At 47.0% G+C, this 18,734-nt stretch overlaps 1 protein-coding gene across 11 annotated transcripts in view; it reads left to right on the forward strand.

The window, feature by feature from the left end:
* KDM2A (lysine demethylase 2A) overlaps positions 1 to 18,734 on the forward strand; it is a 104,014-nt gene that overhangs the window by 53,072 nt on the left and 32,208 nt on the right. For all 11 annotated transcript variants that reach the window (XR_010600415.1, XM_065591743.1, XM_065591735.1 and 8 more), the window contains 5 exons: positions 1,839 to 1,992; positions 4,716 to 4,831; positions 5,822 to 5,948; positions 7,126 to 7,526; positions 18,299 to 18,382. Coding sequence is in view for 10 of the 11 variants with exons in the window: in XM_065591743.1 (XP_065447815.1) it covers positions 1,839 to 1,992; positions 4,716 to 4,831; positions 5,822 to 5,948; positions 7,126 to 7,526; positions 18,299 to 18,382 (882 nt within the window). In the remaining variant the exon portion in view is untranslated. The remainder of the gene's footprint in view (positions 1 to 1,838; positions 1,993 to 4,715; positions 4,832 to 5,821; positions 5,949 to 7,125; positions 7,527 to 18,298; positions 18,383 to 18,734) is intronic.

Here is an 18,734-nt window from a genome sequence, read left to right on the forward strand (position 1 = left end):
TGAGGCCTTACCAGTGTGGAATAGAGTGGAACAATTGCTCCTTGTGTCTTGTTTACAACACTCTTGCAAGAATGATCATTTTTTTCCTTCTGGGACGTATGTTAGCTATCATGTTTTAATAACACACCATTTTCCCTAGTGTAGACAGTGCTGAAGAATTGTTGACACACATTTGCACTGTTTGAGTTTAAACCAGTGCAAAAAACTTCTTCAACAATATTTTAGGTTAAGAGAGGCTCAGATCAGGTCTAAGCTATAAAGTTTTGCAGACATAGCTATGTCAGTTAAGGACATATGGGGAAAAATCACACCCCTAACTGAAACAACTACGCTAGTAAAAGCTGAAAAGTAGATGCAGTTATTCCAACAAAGTTCTTTTGCCAGTATAGCTTACTTCATTCAGGGAATTTTGGTATAGGTCAGGGGTGGGCGAACTTCTTGGCCCGAGGGCCACATCGGGGAATAGAAATTGTATGGCGGGCCATGAATGTTCACAAAATTGGGGTTGGGGTGCGGGAGGAGGTGAGGGCTCTGGGGAGGGCTAGGGATGAAGAGTTTGGGGTGTAGGAGGGTGCTCCGGGCTGGGATCGAGGGGTTTGGAGAGCAGGAGCAGGATCAGGGCAGGGGCAGGGGGTTGAGGTGTGGGGAGAGGCTCAGGGGTGCAGGCTCGGAGTGGCGCTTACCTCAAGCGGCTCCCGGAAGCAGTGGCATGTCGCTTCTCCAGCTCCTACGCGGAGGCGCAGCCAGGCGGCTCTGCATGCTGCCCCATCTGCAGGCACCACCCCTGCAGCTCCCATTGGAGCACTGGAGGGGGCCATTGGAGTGCGTAGGAGCCAGAGTGGGGCCATGCCGTGGTTTCCTGGAGCTGTGTGGTGCGGCCCCCAACCCAGCACCCAGGCTGAGCCGCATGCTGAGACTTGCGGGCCGGCTTAAAACGGCTCCGGCCTGCAGGCCGTAGTTTGCCAACCCGTTATAGGCTCTATGAGCAAAAAAAACTTTTTTGCTGGTATAAGCTGTCTCATTTGGGAGGTTTTAACCCTTTCTAGTGTAGGCTAGGCCTCAGTGTCATGGATGCCAAAGATTTGTGATAGCTTTTTGTAAAAACTATTTTAATTATGCACAACACTTTATGGAGTTTGACATGTACAGGAAGAGGGAGATCTTCTAACACCCAAGGCAGCTAAGGCATCTGTCTGCCACGGAAAGGTACACCACTCTCATCTTTGCCTTTGAAAGTCATCCCAAGGTGTTCAGTTGTAACAGGCAACTTGCTGTTTATTATAGGCGCACAAAAACATGAGCCATTTTGGAAAAATTTCCCTAGAACCTAACACCCTGACTCCGTTTACATTAATTCTTATGGGGAAATTGGATTCGCTTAACATCGTTTTGCGTAAAGTAGCATTTTTCAGGAAGGAGTTATTGTCTTTGTATACTGTAGGGCTACACAGAGGCTAATAGAATAATCTTAGGCATTTTCAATAGTAGAACTGCACTTCAGAAAACGTTACTATACATCTTGTGTGTGTCTAAGGATCTAGAATTTCCAGTGGGTTTTGTATTCTTGTCTCGTTGGTTTGCCTGTAAGGTCATGAATTTCCACATACCCTGGATGCTTGCAGTACTCTTCACATCATTCTGATATGAAGCCTCTCTTATTAGTTGCTGTTATCTCTAACGGAATGCCTACTGATGGGTCTGTTAGAACCAGCATTTGTGTGGATCCTATTGTGGGTGGAAAGAGCTGGATGTTTGGTGCTTGAAAGAAATAATAGAAAAGGAGTGAAGGGAGTTTTGTCCACAACCGTTAAAGGATCTCTACCCAATGAACCTTGCAGATCTTCTGGCTGATCCCGCCAACATCCCAGAACCTGGAGCTCTACGAGAATTGGCTGCTGTCAGGGAAACAGGGGGACATCTTTCTTGGTGACAAAGTGTCAGACTGTCAACGAATTGAGCTCAAGCAGGGCTACACGTTCGTCATCCCCTCAGGTATAAGGGGCTGGGGGGAGAACCCTGGAAGTGTGCATTTGTCCTTGTCTTTGAAAGGAATATGATCTGTGCTAGGGGTCAGGAAGTCTGAGGCAGTGGGGAGAAGAATCTCTGGGGGGGACACCCATAAAATTTGGGCAGTTCAGAGCAGGGTGATTTCTCCCTGAACTTCCTGGATAGCAAGCCTCTGTGAGAGAGGAAAATAGAATATACCTCTGTTCTCTCTAGCATCTTTCATACAAACTCCCATAATAGATCACCAAGTTAACTAGATACTAAATCTAAAGAACAAAGCAGGGGTCAGTAATTAAGAGGCAGTGGAGAAAAATGTGTTCAGCTGAATATTTGAAGTGAGCTGGACAAAGAGAGGCTCTTCCAGATGGTAGAAGCTGAAGAGAAGGTGCTTGGTGGGAACTATTGGAGGTGCAAAATGGAAGCTATTCCTGATAGAGGAAGCAAAGTAGGGGAGTATGGGGGAGGGTGTGTGGTTGGCTATAATAACTCCAATAACACTTTATTCCTAAAATAAGGACAGTTTTGACCTGTGTCCTGTAATGAAAGGTTGGGGGAGGAGAGTGCATGTATTTAGGAAATGAGTAATGTGACTGCACTGCTTTGTGTATGTGAGAATGTAGCAGCAGCATCCGGCAGATGCTGGAATCTGGAGAGCTGGAAACATCGAGATGGGAGTTGCAGGAGTGAAGGTCAGAGGATCTTGAGACTTTGAGGGCTAACTGTGTAGTGACTTGTAGAACAAACATGTGGCAAAAGGGAGTTCATAGCCAAGGATGGTTCCAGGGCTAGGAACTGTGGAAGCACTTTAGAGCTCTAAATAAATGACAAGTGGGTTTTGAGGTTGGTCCATCTATCCAAGAGGAACCCTTCTGTCCTTTGAGACATTGGGACATTCAGCTAAAGGGAGCTGAAACAAAGCTTCAGACTGACTTTGCCAAGGCAGGCAGAGGATAAACAGAAAGGTGTCAAGAGTCCTTAAACATACCGCTGGATATGATCCAAGTAAGTGTTAGAGAAGGTGAAGAGAACTCAGAAAAGGTAGGTAAAGCAGAAGATAAGAGTTGATCCTTGTGGAATCTATAGATCTGAACACTTATCTTCAAGACTCTTAATGATTTTGAGTCTGGTATGTCTTGAAAATTAACAGTCAACTGGGTTGTGCTGGCAAATAGAATGGTCTACTGCAAGGCAAAGCTTGTTTGAGCAAGAGAGCTTTCTCAAGAGCTGGTCAAAGGCTATGGAACTCCTGCAGGATCTGGGGGTCACTACTTTGTCCCAAATGCCAGGTACACTCTAGCCTGCCTTCACTAATAAAAGCACATAAATTACCATATGCAGCTTCCTCCTCGGGCAAGGAATGGACAATACCACGTGTCAGGATTTTTCAACTGTGCTCATAATGCCAAGCATCTAAGTTGTCTCAGAGGGCTCTTGTTGCAGTGAAACCCATGCTGAAATTTGTCAAGGGCATGGTTTGTAAGAGGTGGCTGGAGAGATGATTGCTAACACCTCTTTGGTGAAAGCAAAGATTACAAATAAGTAGTAAATGAGAGAGGTTTTTTAAAGGAGAACAGATCTGAAAGATACCTGAATAAAAGAGCTGAGTGGCAGGAATATGGAGTGTTAGGGACAAATGTTGCAGAGGTGGCTTTCCTAAGAGATTGGATGATAGGAAGGTAGGGGGAAAGAAGGAGATAGATACTTCCCTGAACCATGGCTGCCGCAGCTTGGAAGGAAGTAAATTTCTCTCTGCTGGTTGTGGGAAGGCTTCAGCAAGGAGAGAGAGTTGTGAGAGTGAAGAGTACTAATGGTATGAAAGAGTGAGAATTACATGCACCTTTGGAAAAGCTGGGAGGATCAGGAATTAGACCACTGTTTAGAAGGCATCACTGCCGATCATATCTGTGCATTCTAGATCTTCTGGTTTAGAAAACAGTGCATACCCCATCTCTGCTTTTTCTCAAGGCACTGACCTGTTTGACTTAGTCTATTATAACTGGCCTGCATGCAAAACAGAGAACTGCAAACTTTCACTGGAGTGAATTGGTTAAAGGCAGCTATCGAGCTATCCAAGCCGAGGAAACCTATGACCAAGATCACAACCTATTGGAGAATCTAGTGTGATCAGAAACACTTTAATTTCTAGATGGATGAGGTAGACTGCCTGCTATTTCTTTGAGACCACAAGTGTGCTAGGTGCCATGCAGATACAGACAGGCTCTGCCCCAAAGAGTTTAATCTGACTAACATGCGAGGAAGAAGTAGAAAAGGGAGAGAAGGTGCTGTTGGAGGTAAAGAAGTGAGTGACAAATGAGAAATTTTAGACATACATGAGTTGGGGTGGCTGGAGCAGCTAAGATTGGGATTAGCACCGCCAGGCACACACTATCCACATCCTTGGTGTGTGTGGGAGGATGCTTCAACCATGCATTTGTTAGACAGAGCTAGTCTATGAACTCTCAATTTCATAGAATCATAGAATATCAGGGTTGGAAGAGACCTCAGCAGGTCATCTAGTCCAACCCCCTGCTCAGAGCAGGACCAACCCCATCCCAGCCAGGGCTTTGTCAAGCCGGACCTTAAAAACCCCCCTAGGTAACCCATTCCAGTGCTTCGCCACTCTCCTAGTGAAATAGTTTTTCCTAATATCCAACCTAGACCTCCACCACTGCAACTTAAGATCATTGCTTACTGTCTTACTCTGACAGGTTGGATCCATGCTGTGTACACTCCCACTGACACTTTGGTTTTCGGGGGCAACTTCCTGCACAGCTTCAACATCCCCATGCAGCTACGGATCTACAACATTGAAGACCGCACACGGGTAAGGACCATCAGGAGGCCCTGAAGGCAACCTCTGAATCAGAGACTCTCCCTCAATGCAAGGGAAGAAATACAGGTTACCAAGCTTCCAAAAGGATCTGTCTCCAGCTTACTGTGTCTAAGAAAATGGGAGGACTGACTGGTTTGAGATATGGGGTATTAACTTCTAGGGCACTGGTTCTAATCCAGCTCCAGGTTGGGGAGAACCAGGGGGAGCAGGGAATTGGATACAGTGAATCTGAGTGTGGGGCTCTCCAAGCCTTTCTTCATAGGAAAAGGAAGATTACTTGTCACTGGAGTTGCTCAAATGTGGTGCTTTTGCATTTTCATTTTCCTTCCTCTGCTGCTTTGGAATCTTATGCAAGTTTTGACCAGGCAGAGAGGGTTATTGAGGCCAAAGGCCTCTTGTGACCTTGAGTGAGAGTGCTTGGATCTGCAGGCTGATGCATCCCCACCAGTTAACTGCTGTGAATTGGGTTCAAGACTTGCCAGGCGTAGCACACAGCTCCTAACATGAAGCTGCAAAAGCACTACGCAGACTCTTATTGGCAATAGCCTTCCCTTCCCTTAAGCATCCTTCAGAACATGCAACTTAGTTAGATTTTAGCTTGAGGTCAAAGCGTGGTACTCACAGCTAAGATGTTGTGTAGTGTGCTTGCCTTGCTACTATCCCTGCAACAATGCGGGAGGGTTTGTTCGATGTTAAATGTAGCACAGATCTGTGACCCTAAACAAGAATAAAATGTGAATGGCCTGGGAGTGAGCTATGCCTGAACTGCCTGTGGGTAGCTTCCGATCGTGAGACGAAATGTCGGGATGCTGGAAGCACTCCCTGTATAGGCTGTTCCATGTACTTGCAATTCCCACCTCCCACAAGAGGCTCATTCTGGGACCAAGATCGCTGTGCTTCGAGTGCCATCTCTGTGCTTTCCTATTGAGTGTAACTGATCTCTTCCCTTGGCTCTGTCTTGCCTCTTTCACCCCATGACAGGTCCCAAATAAGTTTCGCTACCCCTTCTACTATGAGATGTGTTGGTATGTGCTGGAACGCTATGTTTACTGCATCACCAGCCACTCCCACCTGACCAAGGACTTCCAGAAGGAATCACTCAACATGGGTAAGAACAGCTGCTTGGCCCCCATCTCTTCCTTGTCATACTGGAGGAGTTTCTTCCACTTCCCTCACTGCCAATACAGCAGGGTGGAGTGGGCATTCAGAAGATTCACTTCCTTAAATTTCACACTTCCTATCTTTCCTGTGTTTAAGGGAATCCATGGGGAGAGGGCAAACAGGATTAGGAGGTATGGTTTTATCAATGAGTCAAAAGCAGCAGTTTGTCCTGGAGCTTTCCTTTACCCCATGAAGTGCTAGCCCGCCATCTTTGCTCGAAAGGGCTGCAGATAATCTAGCCCAAGTTGTCACCATGTAAGTGCACAGTGTAGTGGCGTGCAGCTTCTAGTGAATTGGAAAGGGGCGATGCAGTCCCTGCTGCTGTGGTCAAGGGCTGGCTCCAGCTGATGATGCGGAAAATATTTCCCGTGGCCTAGAACCTCATGGTGTGCTAGATTAAGTTGCTATGTCTGTGAGTTTTTATGTTGACGGTTGCAGGGGCCTCTTGCAACATAGCTGGAGCCAGGAATCCAATAAAGGGTGATGTATGAGGTCTTGCTCTCAAAAGGGATCCGAAAATCATTTGCAGGATGCCTCTCATCACAGCTGTAGCATTTCCAGGGCTCAAATTTCTACCCAAAGAGCTCCAGCAAAGGCAAAGCCCTGTGGCTCCTCCTCCTCCTGCATCTGTATTTTCTTTAGAAGCTTAAGATGATCAGTTCAGGGCAGCCTGCTGCTCTCAAACTCCTGCTCTTCTACAGTGTGACTCCATGTCCATTTGATCAGCTTCCCCCAGCAGGGGAGTGTGGTGAAATAATGCACAGAGAGGTGGCGTTAATGGGACAGCTATAGGACCAGCAGCACCTGCAGCCCTTCTCTCTCAGCCTTGGTGGGGAGGGATGCTTTACATTTGCACTCATTGGAAATCAGGCTACTCTTCTGGCACTCCCACACAGCGGTCACTCTAGATCAGCCCCACTGGTGTATCCATTCAGTGTCTTGCTCTGTCCAGCCGCTTGTTTTCCTGGCTTTACATGCCATTCTCTGGTGGTTGAGGGAGATCCCTTCTTGTCTCCTTCAGATGATTAGCCTGGAAACCCTCAATCTCCTGTAAGCAGTCTGCTTGGCAGGCCTGCAGTTCTGCTTCTCTCACTCTCTACTCTTTCCCCTCACCCTCCTGGCAGATATGGAGTTGAGCTGCTTGGAGCCAGGAAACATGGATGAAGAGGACGATGCAGCAGGCAGGGAGCCCAGGCGCCCAGTCACCAGACGATCAATCCTCACAAGCCCTGTGGCTAATGGTGCCAACCTAGACTATGATGAATTAAGCAGAAGTTGCAGGAGCCTGCCAGGCCTCAAGAGAACTCTATCTATGGACTCCTCTGACTCCAGCCGGGGCTCCCACAATGGTCAGGCCTGGGATCCCCATGGCAGCAGTCCTTTCAAGTACAGGAAGGTGCATCTGACCCAGTTCGAACTGGAAGGTCTACGCTGCCTGGTGGACAAGCTGGAGTCACTGCCTCTGCACAAGAAATGTGTCCCCACGGGCATAGAGGATGAGGACGCCCTCATTGCTGACGTTAAGGTATGTAGGAGCTGAGAACCTCTGCTTCACGGAGTCCCATTCCCACTGCCTGACATTGTCTGTATACAAAAGCAAGGAGTGCTAGGATGCTCCTGGCTTGCTGTAGGCAGCGCAAGAGGCTCAGGGAGGAATTCCCCCTGCAGCTGACCAGCTTGTGCCTGAAACCATGAGGTCTGGCTACATGATCTAAGCTGGCACATAGATACCAATGGTTATAAAACTACACCTTCCATTACTGAGTCCACTCTGTCTTGGGGCACCTCTCACAGAAAGTCACCAAAAGTGTGCTTATACCCCCCCAAAGGCTCATTTAGTTCTAAATGTGCTACCCTCTAACTTGTTCCCCCCCTTTTCCGGTGGGGACTGATGGTCTTTACTCATATTTCAGAGATAAAAGGTAGGTATTCAACCTACCAAATGATGTTTAGAGGGTCTCTGGGCCCAAAGGGGAAAACAGAACTCAACCTAATTTTGATTCCTTTAGGGGTGTAGAGATGCTAGTGTGACTAACAATCTCTACCAAGGCAGTTTTTTCTGGTGCCGTCATGGACACAAGTTCAGAAAATCAACTTAGGATCCATTTGGTCCATTTTCAGGTGCCACTGCAAGATTGTTCATGGCACAATGTATTCTCCATACTAGCCTTAATCCTCTGTTAGTGGTCAGCAGAACAATCTCTTCTGTTCCTTATTGCCCAATACAGATGGACTCGGTTGTATTTTTGTTTGGTTGTTTGCCCAGGATATATGATCTCTTGCAGAATTCGTTAGGTGGGTTATTATATGAATGTTTCTCCTTTTCACCCTGTATCCCACCATGCTTTGCAATAGGCAGGCCTGTGAAGATGGTCACCATGAGCCAGGTCTCTAACCCTTGCATTACTGAAGGAAGAAGGGAATTCCAGCCCACCCTTTTCCCAAAATATCAGCTTTGGATCCTAAAACCAAGGTTAGAAGGCTGGGTTTCTGTCCCACCCTTCCTCATTGTCCACTCCTACGTTATGCTCTCTGTCCCTTATGAAGCAGATGAAGAGGCAAACTTAGCCTTACCTCTCCACAGGTGGCACTGCCAGCCTTCTAGCCAAGCTTTGCCCATACTCCTGCCATCAGCACAAGTAGACCAGATTCCCACCCATTCCTTCTGTACAAAATTTAGAAAAAACATGCCCCTTCCAGTTTGGGGAAGTGAGCCAAGGCTGTGGTTTATGGTAGTTACGCGTGTGGAGAGGTGTGTCTGCATAGAGGAGTGTACTGTTGGATGGTTTAACTTTTTTTCTTTCGCTTTTGTGGCTTTGTCATGTATGTTGTGTCGCAACCTTAACCATACACAGTATAGTGTTGTATGATACAAGAATTGTGAAAGTGGTGTGTCTGCACTCTTAAGCTGAAAAAGGGATCCTTGCTGCGTACCCTTACCATCTGACTATTAGGTGTACTGCCTTTAGATCCCTTCGCAGCTTGCACCAATTGATGTCGTATCTTGTAAATTACATGGCACATCAGGCACATTCTAAACGTCAGTTAATGGATGCTCCAGAAGGAGTATAGGAACTTCTTGGCCACTTTCCTAGGTTTTGTAATCCACAAAACCTGGTGGATCATGCCTTGCAGATCAACAGAAAGGACTGTGGGTGAAAAGCAGTACAGACTGGCCAGAACATGCAATAGAACTCCTAAGCCAATAGCGAACTTCCACAGAGATCCTATCTCTTGTGAAAGAACCTCTTTGAAGCTTGCATATAAACTCAATCCATATTTTCAAGACTTTTTCTCCACAGCCATGAGGGTTAGAAACTTATGAACGCTTTGATTTCTGGAGCAACTACTAGTCAATAAACATCATGATGGAGGAAAAAAACAGCTCAGGTGAATATTGTTAAATCAAAATAACCGACTAAGAAACTTTAAAGTCAGCTTTCCCTTAGATGCACTTAAAATCTACAAGGTAATCATCTTTTAATCTTAAATGAGTAACTTTTTACCAAAAGTTTGAGACATGAATAAAGTTAAAGGGACGATTTTAAACAAATTATAATTAAATCTCTTGATCATTTTGGTAAAATCCTCAACATTAAATCTTCTCTCTCAGATTACACTGCTCTGCAGCCAAAATGCTTCTGAAATAAATGTAGTCAAACTTGACTAATTCTGGGTCACTGAGAACGAAAATGATGCTTAAAATTGTTGATTGGCTCTAGTTTTCAAGATATACTATTGGGTCAGTATATACGACCCTTGACTTGGGAATGGCGGAGGATAAGTGAGTTATAAAGGGAAGGGATCTCAATTTAAACCAGAAATGACTAAAATACATCTTTGACTGGATCTATGAATAAATCTATGACTGGGTTTGGACAGTACTTGCTTTTTAGGCAAAACAATGAATGATGCAATCTGAAGCTGGTATTGCGTCATACATGATATGAATTGCATCATGTTATTCCTAGAAGTCATGGATTATGCAATCATAACGAAGCTTACATCACTCTGCTGAACAAATTGCCCTATATCAGCTCTAGAAATCATACAGTGTCGTGCTCTCTTATTTGTCAGTGTTTGATTTTGCAAAAGGACACATTTCTGTTTAGCCAAAGTGAGCAGAGATGCCTCGTACTTGTGTGAACAGTGCAGATAACGTCTGCTATGTTTGTGGTGAAGTGACTTTTGCATCACAAAAGCGCAGTATAACCACTATGGTTAAGAAAACCTATCACCTTTAATTTGGCTGCAAAATTGGAGATCAGGACAAGAGGTGGGCCCCACACATATGCTGCAACGCTTGTGCAACAAATCTTCGCCAATGGTTGAACAGGAAAAGGAAATCTATGCCTTTTGCAGTGCCAATGATTTGGAGAGAGCCAACAGATCATACCAGCAATTGTTACTTCTGCATGGTGCCTCCAGTTGGGAAAAGTGTGTCAAAGAAGAAAAAATGGACTGTGCATTATCCAAACATTCCATCAGCTATACGCCCAGTACCCCACGGAGAAGGACTGCGGGTTCCTGATGCACCAGAATCATTCTCACTTCAGTCAGACGAGGAAGAGGATGAAACTTCTGGTCCTGAACCATCCATGTCACAGGACCCACATTTTCTCCCATCCTCCTCCTCTGAACCACACCTCATAACACAAGGTGAATTGAATGACCTTGTCAGGGATTTGGAACTACCCAAGAGTAAGGCAGAACTGTTGGGCTCCAGACTACAGCAATGGAATCTCCTGGCAGGTGATGTTAGGGTTTCCATGTTCCGTGACAGTCAAAAGGATCTTGTCCCATTCTTCTTCATGGAAGGTGATCTTGTAGCCTGCAACAACATCGATGGTGTGATGGCAGCCCTCAACATCGTTCACGATCCAGATGAGTGGAGACTGTTCACTGATTCATCGAAGACGAGTCTTAAAGCTGTTTTACTGCATAATGGCAATGTTTTGCCATCAATTCCAGTTGGTCATGCAGTCCATATGAAGGAAACCTATGACAACATGAAACAACTTCTGAGGTGCATAAACTATGACCAACATCAGTGGCAGCTTTGTGGCGATTTGAAGGTTGTTTGGTCTGCAGACTGGATACACAAAGTACTGCTGTTTTCTCTGCAAATGAGATAATCGTGCAAGAGATTCCCACTACATCAAGAAAGATTGGCCACTCCGACAGTCATTGGAGCCTGGGAGGAAAAGTGTTCAGCATCCACCACCTGTTGAATCAAGGAAGATTTTGTTACCACCCTTACACATCAAGCTGGATCTGATGAAGAACTTTGTCAAGGCCATTGACAAAACACAAGCAGCTTTCAAGTACCTCTGTGGAAAATTTCCAAGGTTAAGTGAAGCTAAGATAAAGGAAGTGTCTTTGTTGGTCCTCAGATTCGTGAACTTCTTCGAGATGATGCATTTGACCATGCACTGAGTGGCAAGGAAAAGACAGCATGGAAAGCCTTCCAGTTAGTGGCAATAAATTTTCTCGGAAACAACAGGGCAGACAACTACAGGTTGTTGGTGGAAAACCTCCTCAAGGCATACAAAAGCCTTGGTTGCAACATGTCACTAAAGATACATTTTTTGCACTCTCTTCTAGATTTTTTTTCCACCGAACTGCGGAGCAGTGAGCAACGAGCACGGTGAGCGATTTCACCAGGACATTGCAACAATGGAGAAACGCTATCAGGGCAAATGGAGCCCATCAATGCTTGCAGACTATTGCTGGACAGTGACAAGAGATGCTCCATTTAATGAATACAAGAGACAAGCCAAGAAACGCCAAGTAGACACTGAATAGGACTAAACTGTACATAATAGTTTTTTGCCTTTTGTTTCATAATAAATTTTATTTATATAACCCTTTTGCTGCTTTTTAAAGTGTTACATAAACAGGACAGGTGAAATATTATCATGTAAAGCAACCATAAACACATGAAAAGACCTAGGTTTACAATTTATGATTCAAACTCTATCTACACAATATACATAGACATAAAATGTAAAAACTTAAATATCTTAGAAACAGTAGCCAATCAGTTGTTTTAATTGTCATATTTGAATTCAGCACATCAAAATACATAATAAATAGCACATTTTATCTCTGAAGCAGACGACTTCTCAAAAATTGTAGACCAGTGTTATTTGCTGAGAACTTGGACGAGATACGCTCCATTACTTATGGAAAACAAAGGGGTTTTGCTTTATGTAACAAAATTGAACTAAACCTTATCTTTGGAGCTGCTGTCGATGCCTCCATAATTCAATACATGGCATAAAGGATGAATGAGACTTAGATACTGTGTTTAATTGCAAATATCCCTGAAGATCTTCCCATCTCTCTGGTACCAGGACTGTGAGTCTTACCTGTTTGCTGTTGGTTGGTTCAGTAACTCCCAGATTTATCATGGTTTGTATTTCTTCCTGCAGAACTGCAGCCATCTTTTCAGAAATACAGCAATAATATCATTGTATCTGAGTGGAGTACTACAGTGGTGATATGTTCTTCTGACTGGTCTTTCTGCTAGTAGTGCTCAGTCTTCCCTTGCAGTTCTTTTGTTCTCTGAGGTGTGGCTCAAATGAGGTTCTTCCTGGTGTAACCCTAGCCTGTCTAGATCTTACATCTTCTTCATCCTCCACCCTTGTCTGGCTCATTGCTCCACTCCCAAAGAGTTAAGATATATTCCCACCACACTTGACATTTGTCTGGAATAGCTGTCTGATAACTTAACAGCCTCGCTTTCTTCAAACTTGCATATTGTCCTTCCCACTCTGCAAGTAACTTATTCTGTTGCAACACTAAGGGTATGTCTTCACTACTGGCCAGTTCTGTGGGCTGCGATCGATCCAGTGGGGATCGATTTATCGTGTCCCCGAGTGCTCCCCCCCCCCCCCCCCCCCCCCCCCCCCCCCCCCCCCCCCCCCCCCCCCCCCCCCCCCCCCCCCCCCCCCCCCAGTGTAGACCAGGCCTAATAAATAAAACCCTCTGCCCTGGTATTAGTAGGTTTTGCTTCCTCATTACGCTGGAACTGGGGGCTTCCTTAAAATGTTCTTGTGCCAGCTTGCTCATTTGGAAGAGTCCGTCGCTCACCTGAAGCTCTTGACTTGCTTTACTTTCCAGGCTTAGCTACGGTTCCCAGGTTTCTTTAAGAATGTGTAGCAGTCCTCTCATCTGTCAGACATAATAGAACAAAGTAAACGCTATAGATACCGGAGGTATTTGCACATGAGCAGTCACCTATCCCAAACTGCCCATGTAGCACTTCCAGATTCCCACTGCATCTTTTTAAACCTTTCTCTAGGGCCGTCAACCAATGGATGCAGTTGAATCCCTTTTATTTCCAATTGTCTGTACAGTGGCTACGTAACCCTGGACATGACATTTCTGGTGTTTGTGGTGTGCCCTGGATAACAATTGAACAAATGCACTCACCACCTGCTGGCTTTTTAATATCTTCTTTGGGAAAGGCTTCTGGATACGTAGTCATTAACAACCACTAGATACTGGTTATCCAAATAACTGCATTCTAGGGGTCTTGCAGCATCCATCATATGTGGGGAAAGTGACACCTCCTACAACTGGAAATATCACAAGATGTGTAATCACCTTTTTTTCTTAGTGAAGGCAACTTTCTGAATTTCAGGCCAGGCTTGAATCCATTCCTCTACTTGTTGATACAAATCAGGCCAATAAAATCTTAGTGCTATCCTGTCCTAGGTTTCCTCTTGTTGGTGCAGAGGGGTCCTGCCTATGGAATTGTATGTCAAAACATTAGGACCATTCCTCTACAAGCTTTAGGGATTACTGGCTTCTTCCTTTTGTGGGCCATTCTGATACATACTTATCTGTGGTCCCATACTTGGACGTAGTTTATACCTTCACTGGTATACCCCTGACTTCTACACCACTTGGGAGTATAAAGGCTGAAGAGTGAGAGGGTTGTACCACATCCACCTTCATCTTTCTCTTAATCTCGCCTCATCATGCCCTACCCTCTTCTCCAAGGCTTTGTTTTTAGCTTTTCCTGGCTCCTCAACAAACCTCTTGGTGTGATTACAGGTCTTTCCTTTCTTGTCCCGTGATTGAATCACTATGCAAGCTGTAATGGTTTCACTAAGAAGGCTTATGAGAACTGGAAAACCTTGTCCTCCATACCCTATTGGAAGGGAGTGTTCCTACTTTAACCTGCATCATAAAACAGTGATGTGTACTGCTGCATAGATCCCTCGGTCCTCATACATACAACCTGAACGTGGCAGCTTGGTCCAGATCTCTTGCAAAGAACAAACTTCTCAGAACTCCCTTTATCCAGTAGCACTCTTACCTCCTGACTATCATGCAAAGCCTTGTGCAACACTTACTGGTGCATAGCTAATATCTTGTTCCTCTTGAGGTACCTAAGCTGGCAATTGTGGGTTTTTAACAGGGCAGCCATTAGTTTGTGCCTCATCTGGTCTCAATAATAGAGGCTCCTTCCCCTCCCTCCCCCTGCTTTATGGTCTTAAAACCTGCTTCACACACCCCCGTTTTTTCCAGTCACCCTTGTCCCTCAGTCTTCCCACACCCAATGCTCCCCAAAGTCTTAGTGGGGACTTGGTTTCTTAGTGGTGTAGCTGTTCAGTGGGCCATCAGAGAAATCTGTTATATCAACTACTTGCTCATTGGGCTTATGAACAATCTAATTCCAAGTCTTGACCTCTTAGTCATTGCAGTAGTAAATGTTTATATTCTGGTAGTGCCCGGAGGCCCAACTGGGATTGAGATCCCATTGACCTGGGTGCTGTAAAAACACAGACTCCCTACCCTGAAGGGTGAACAATCTGAAGTTCCCATATCCAAGATCTCCTCTCTGATCTGGCTGCCGCCAGTGTGTAGCTGAGCTAATTGTTCATGGCAGAGTCTAACTGCTTCCCAGAACTGCGCCATATGTCTGTTCACCAATCTAATTTCTGGTTTCAGAGTAGCAGCCGTGTTAGTCTGTATCCGCAAAAAGAACAGGAGTACTTGTGGCATCTTAGAGACTAACAAATTTATTTGAGCATAAGTTTTCGTGGGCTACAACCCACTTCTTCAGATGCATCTGAAGAAGTGGGCTGTAGCCTACGAAAGCTTATGCTCAGATCTATTTTCTGTTACCCCTGCAGTCACTAACTAAATCCTCCTTTATTGAGGGACAGGAATGCAGGGCATGTTTCACAGGAGGTGCATGTGATTGGTTGGTGAAGGACCCCATGTACTCCATGATTTGCAGACTTCTGCAGAATTGTGATCTAGCATCTCGGCTTTTTATTATATGAAGCTTCTAACCTTTATGGGTGCAGAGATGTCTGCCTGAGTCTGCGGACAGCCTGCAAAAGTACCACTAAGATGGTCAGTTCACCATGGTGTTAATGCTGATGCCCAATATGGATGGCAGTTCAAACCACAGCCTTGTTAGCTACTGGATTATTTTAGTGGAAATGTCCAGCTAATCTGTGCATCCCTGCCACATCCTTCCCAAACTGCTCCCTTGGGTGCAAAAAAAAATCAAACTGTCCCCTGCTCACCTGCCAGACTTTCAGCTTTCCCTTCCAGCTTCTACAAGAGTGAAGGTTCTGTGGTATGTAATACATTAAACGTTGGCAGCATAACACAATTTAAGAGACCTTAATTAGTACCATTTTCCTTGTATATTTCATACTTAAATAACATCCTCTATTTTTAGCTGAAGCTGTCCCACAATGTGCTATGTTGAGATTCACCAGTGATGGGAACGGGATGGGTGCACTGGGATATCTTGTGTAACTCAGGTAAACCCAGTATGGCTCTTTGACGTAGCCATTAGAGGGGGACCTATAAATTGGTTCGAGGCTGCAACTGCCTCTAAAAGTTAGTGGACGTGGTCTCTTAGCTGAAGTAATGGAGGTTCATGTTTGTAGATCCCGAGGTTCCGGGGTTCAATGCCTGCAGACTCGGTTTGTGTTCAGTGGAGTCTGCAATCGTCCCTGACCACCACCTTCCTCATCCGAATAATCCCATCTCTTCTCTCTTCCCCCCCCCCCCCCCATGAGATGCTGTGCCCGTAAAACAGCCTGATTAAGACAATGGGAAGGTGGCTAGCCAGGGCGTGTAAGACGAGGACAAATACAGGCCAGCCGCAGCGTACACAAGGGGCTAACGCTTTTCTGTTGCTCTCTAAAGTCTACCACACTGCCGGAGCCCTCGGGGGTCTGGCCCTGGGTTCTCCGATTGCAGTGGTGAGGGGAGGGGACAGGGAAGGGGGACTCTTTGGACAGCCCTGTCTGCCAATCAGCGAGCCGCCAACCGCTTGTCCCAGCCTCCTCTGACTCTGCAGCAGAACGGAGCTGCCCTCTGCGCGCTGGCTCTTTCTCTTCTGCCATCTTCCGCTGCAAAGCATTGCTGGGAACCGCATGTGGGTGACGCAGCAGCATTGTCTGCAGGCACAGGAAGCTGCGGACGGGGTCTGGAAAGGAGCGAGCTGGGTTCGGGGGGCGGCTCTTGGGAACATGTCTCCCGAAGAGCGGGGGGGTTAATCGGCAGGAGTGGAGCCAGGGAGAGCTCCGCAGCTCGCAGAGCAGGCAGCGAAACAAAGGGGCTCGGAAACTTCACCCCCCCACACACAGCCTCGGCAGCTCCAGAGGGACTTGGCACACAAGGTCAGGCCGCTAGCAGAGCTTCCTTGGGGAGAATGGATGGGAACCCCCGGGTGGGGAGGCACTCAGCTGCCATCCACGTTTCCGCAGAACAATGCTGTCGGCACTGTTCTGTGAGATCCTGCCCTCTCAAAACAGCTCCCTGCTGGGGCTCGGGCTGTCCTCTCTCATCTGACTGGGGTTGGCTTGCTTACGTGGGGTCCCTGCACCTTTTTCGGGGCGTCATTCTGGGGTGGGAAGCCCGTTGCCCGTTCCCTCTGGGAGCATTTTCCGTTTGTGCTAGTGATCGTCGCAGCGGGGTGTTACAAGGCTGGGAGTTGGCGTTCTCCCTTCTGAGATGAGAGCAGAGGGGACACATTTAGGGTCCCCCACCCCAAACTGCCTTGTTTGGTTAGATGGTGGATCAGGGTGTGCCCCCTCCCACTCAAAGCAGGGTGTGCATGCCTGAACAGCCAGCCACCCCCTGGAGTGCCCGGGGCAGGGGGAGTGTGCGTTTTCCCCCTCCCTGCTCTGATAGGCATTGAGGCATGTGTCTAAATGCCCCCAGACCCTGAGCTTTCCTTTCAGTGTGTGCTCATGGAAAGGCTGGCTGAGGAAGGAAAGTCTGGTTGTGGACTGTGCTTCTCTGGGAGTGGAGGTAGCCACTTCCGCCCGCCCGCAGTCTTCTCAGAAGGGCGGGGAGTAACGGGAAAGCAGCCCTCCCCGGCAGAGGCTTCCTTTGGGGGGACGTGCATCCCCTGGGGAGGGGGGGAGGGGAGCCCAGCCCATGCCCTGTTTCCTCTTGGCAGCAGGAAGCACTGCACTCGCCTGGCACATGGGAGTGCCAGCAGGAGGCTCCTGAAAACGTAGCCATAGCAACAGTCAAGTAAATAAAGCACATCTGCAAGGGCAATCTGGGTGGGTGGGGTGGAGAGCAGAGGCAGGAGGCTTGGCACTGGTAGCCCAAGAGCCCTCCTGGGGATGCAGGTGCCTGTCGCTAACACCTGGCTGTAGTATGTTGTCCTTGAGTTAAAGGCAGGTGGGCCAGCCCTGGGAACATTCCCAGAATCCGTGAAGCTCTGCCGCCTTTTGGAACTGTTAATTACTGTGAAATCCAAACTGGAAGGCAGAATAGGAAGACACTTCTAGCTAACTGGCACCCAGCACAGGGCTGTGCGGTTTCCCTGTGAGAATGACTGCCTCCTACACCAGAGCAGTGACTGGCTGTCCTGCACTCTGTCTGCTGCTTCGAGCATTTGAATTACAGGGAAGCATCATGCCCCAACTCGGCTCCTCGGGGAAACGGGCCGGGCTTCCTCTCCTCTACCCTACACTGTTTCAAAAGAACTAGTCCCCATACATGTGCACACTCCTCTCAGCATGGTCTGCCAGGGACTGCTGGGCTGAAATGGCTAGATAATATCACTTGTGTATCTCAGCTCTGCTAATGATGAACAGGTGTCTCTGCTGGGAGTGGAGCAGAGCAGCTGGGGGTGGAGTGGAGGACATCTCTTCCCCAGCTACTGCAGCAGTGTGTGAAAGGAATGTTCTCTCCCTCGCATCTGGACAGATCCAGGCTGGCAGCAGTTTCTTGTTTCCTTGCTTATGTATCTGTGCTTCTGTTTGTCTCCTTCTTTTTCTCTTCCTGACTCTCCACTAGTTGCTGCTGGAAGAGCACGCAAACAGCGACCCCAAACTGGCACTTACAGGAGTCCCTATCATCCAGTGGCCCAAGAGAGACAAGGTAAGAGACGGGGCTGTACCATGGCCCAGCCAACTGCTGATGGTTTGGGTTTCATCTAGCCTCTCTCCTCCCTATTGTGTCTTCTGCGGAGAGATTCCAGTGGTGGAAGTGGGGAGCAGACCCTGGAGTCTAATTGCCCCGTGACCCTCCGTAGGGGAGAGAAGTCATGTTCCCAGCAGCCTTTCCCAGAGCCACTTAAATGCAGGAATGTGGATGGGAGGAGGCAGCAAGATGCAGGATTAGAGAGAGTGGTGCTGTCACATTCCCCACTTCAGGTGAAATGCAAAGTGCAGAAGTAAACGTAAACCCAAGTGCGCTTCTGTGTACAAGTCGGCACCCACCAGCAAGCACC

The sequence above is a fragment of the Chrysemys picta genome, chromosome 4, assembly GCF_011386835.1.
Source record: "Chrysemys picta bellii isolate R12L10 chromosome 4, ASM1138683v2, whole genome shotgun sequence".
NCBI lineage: Eukaryota > Metazoa > Chordata > Testudines > Emydidae > Chrysemys > Chrysemys picta.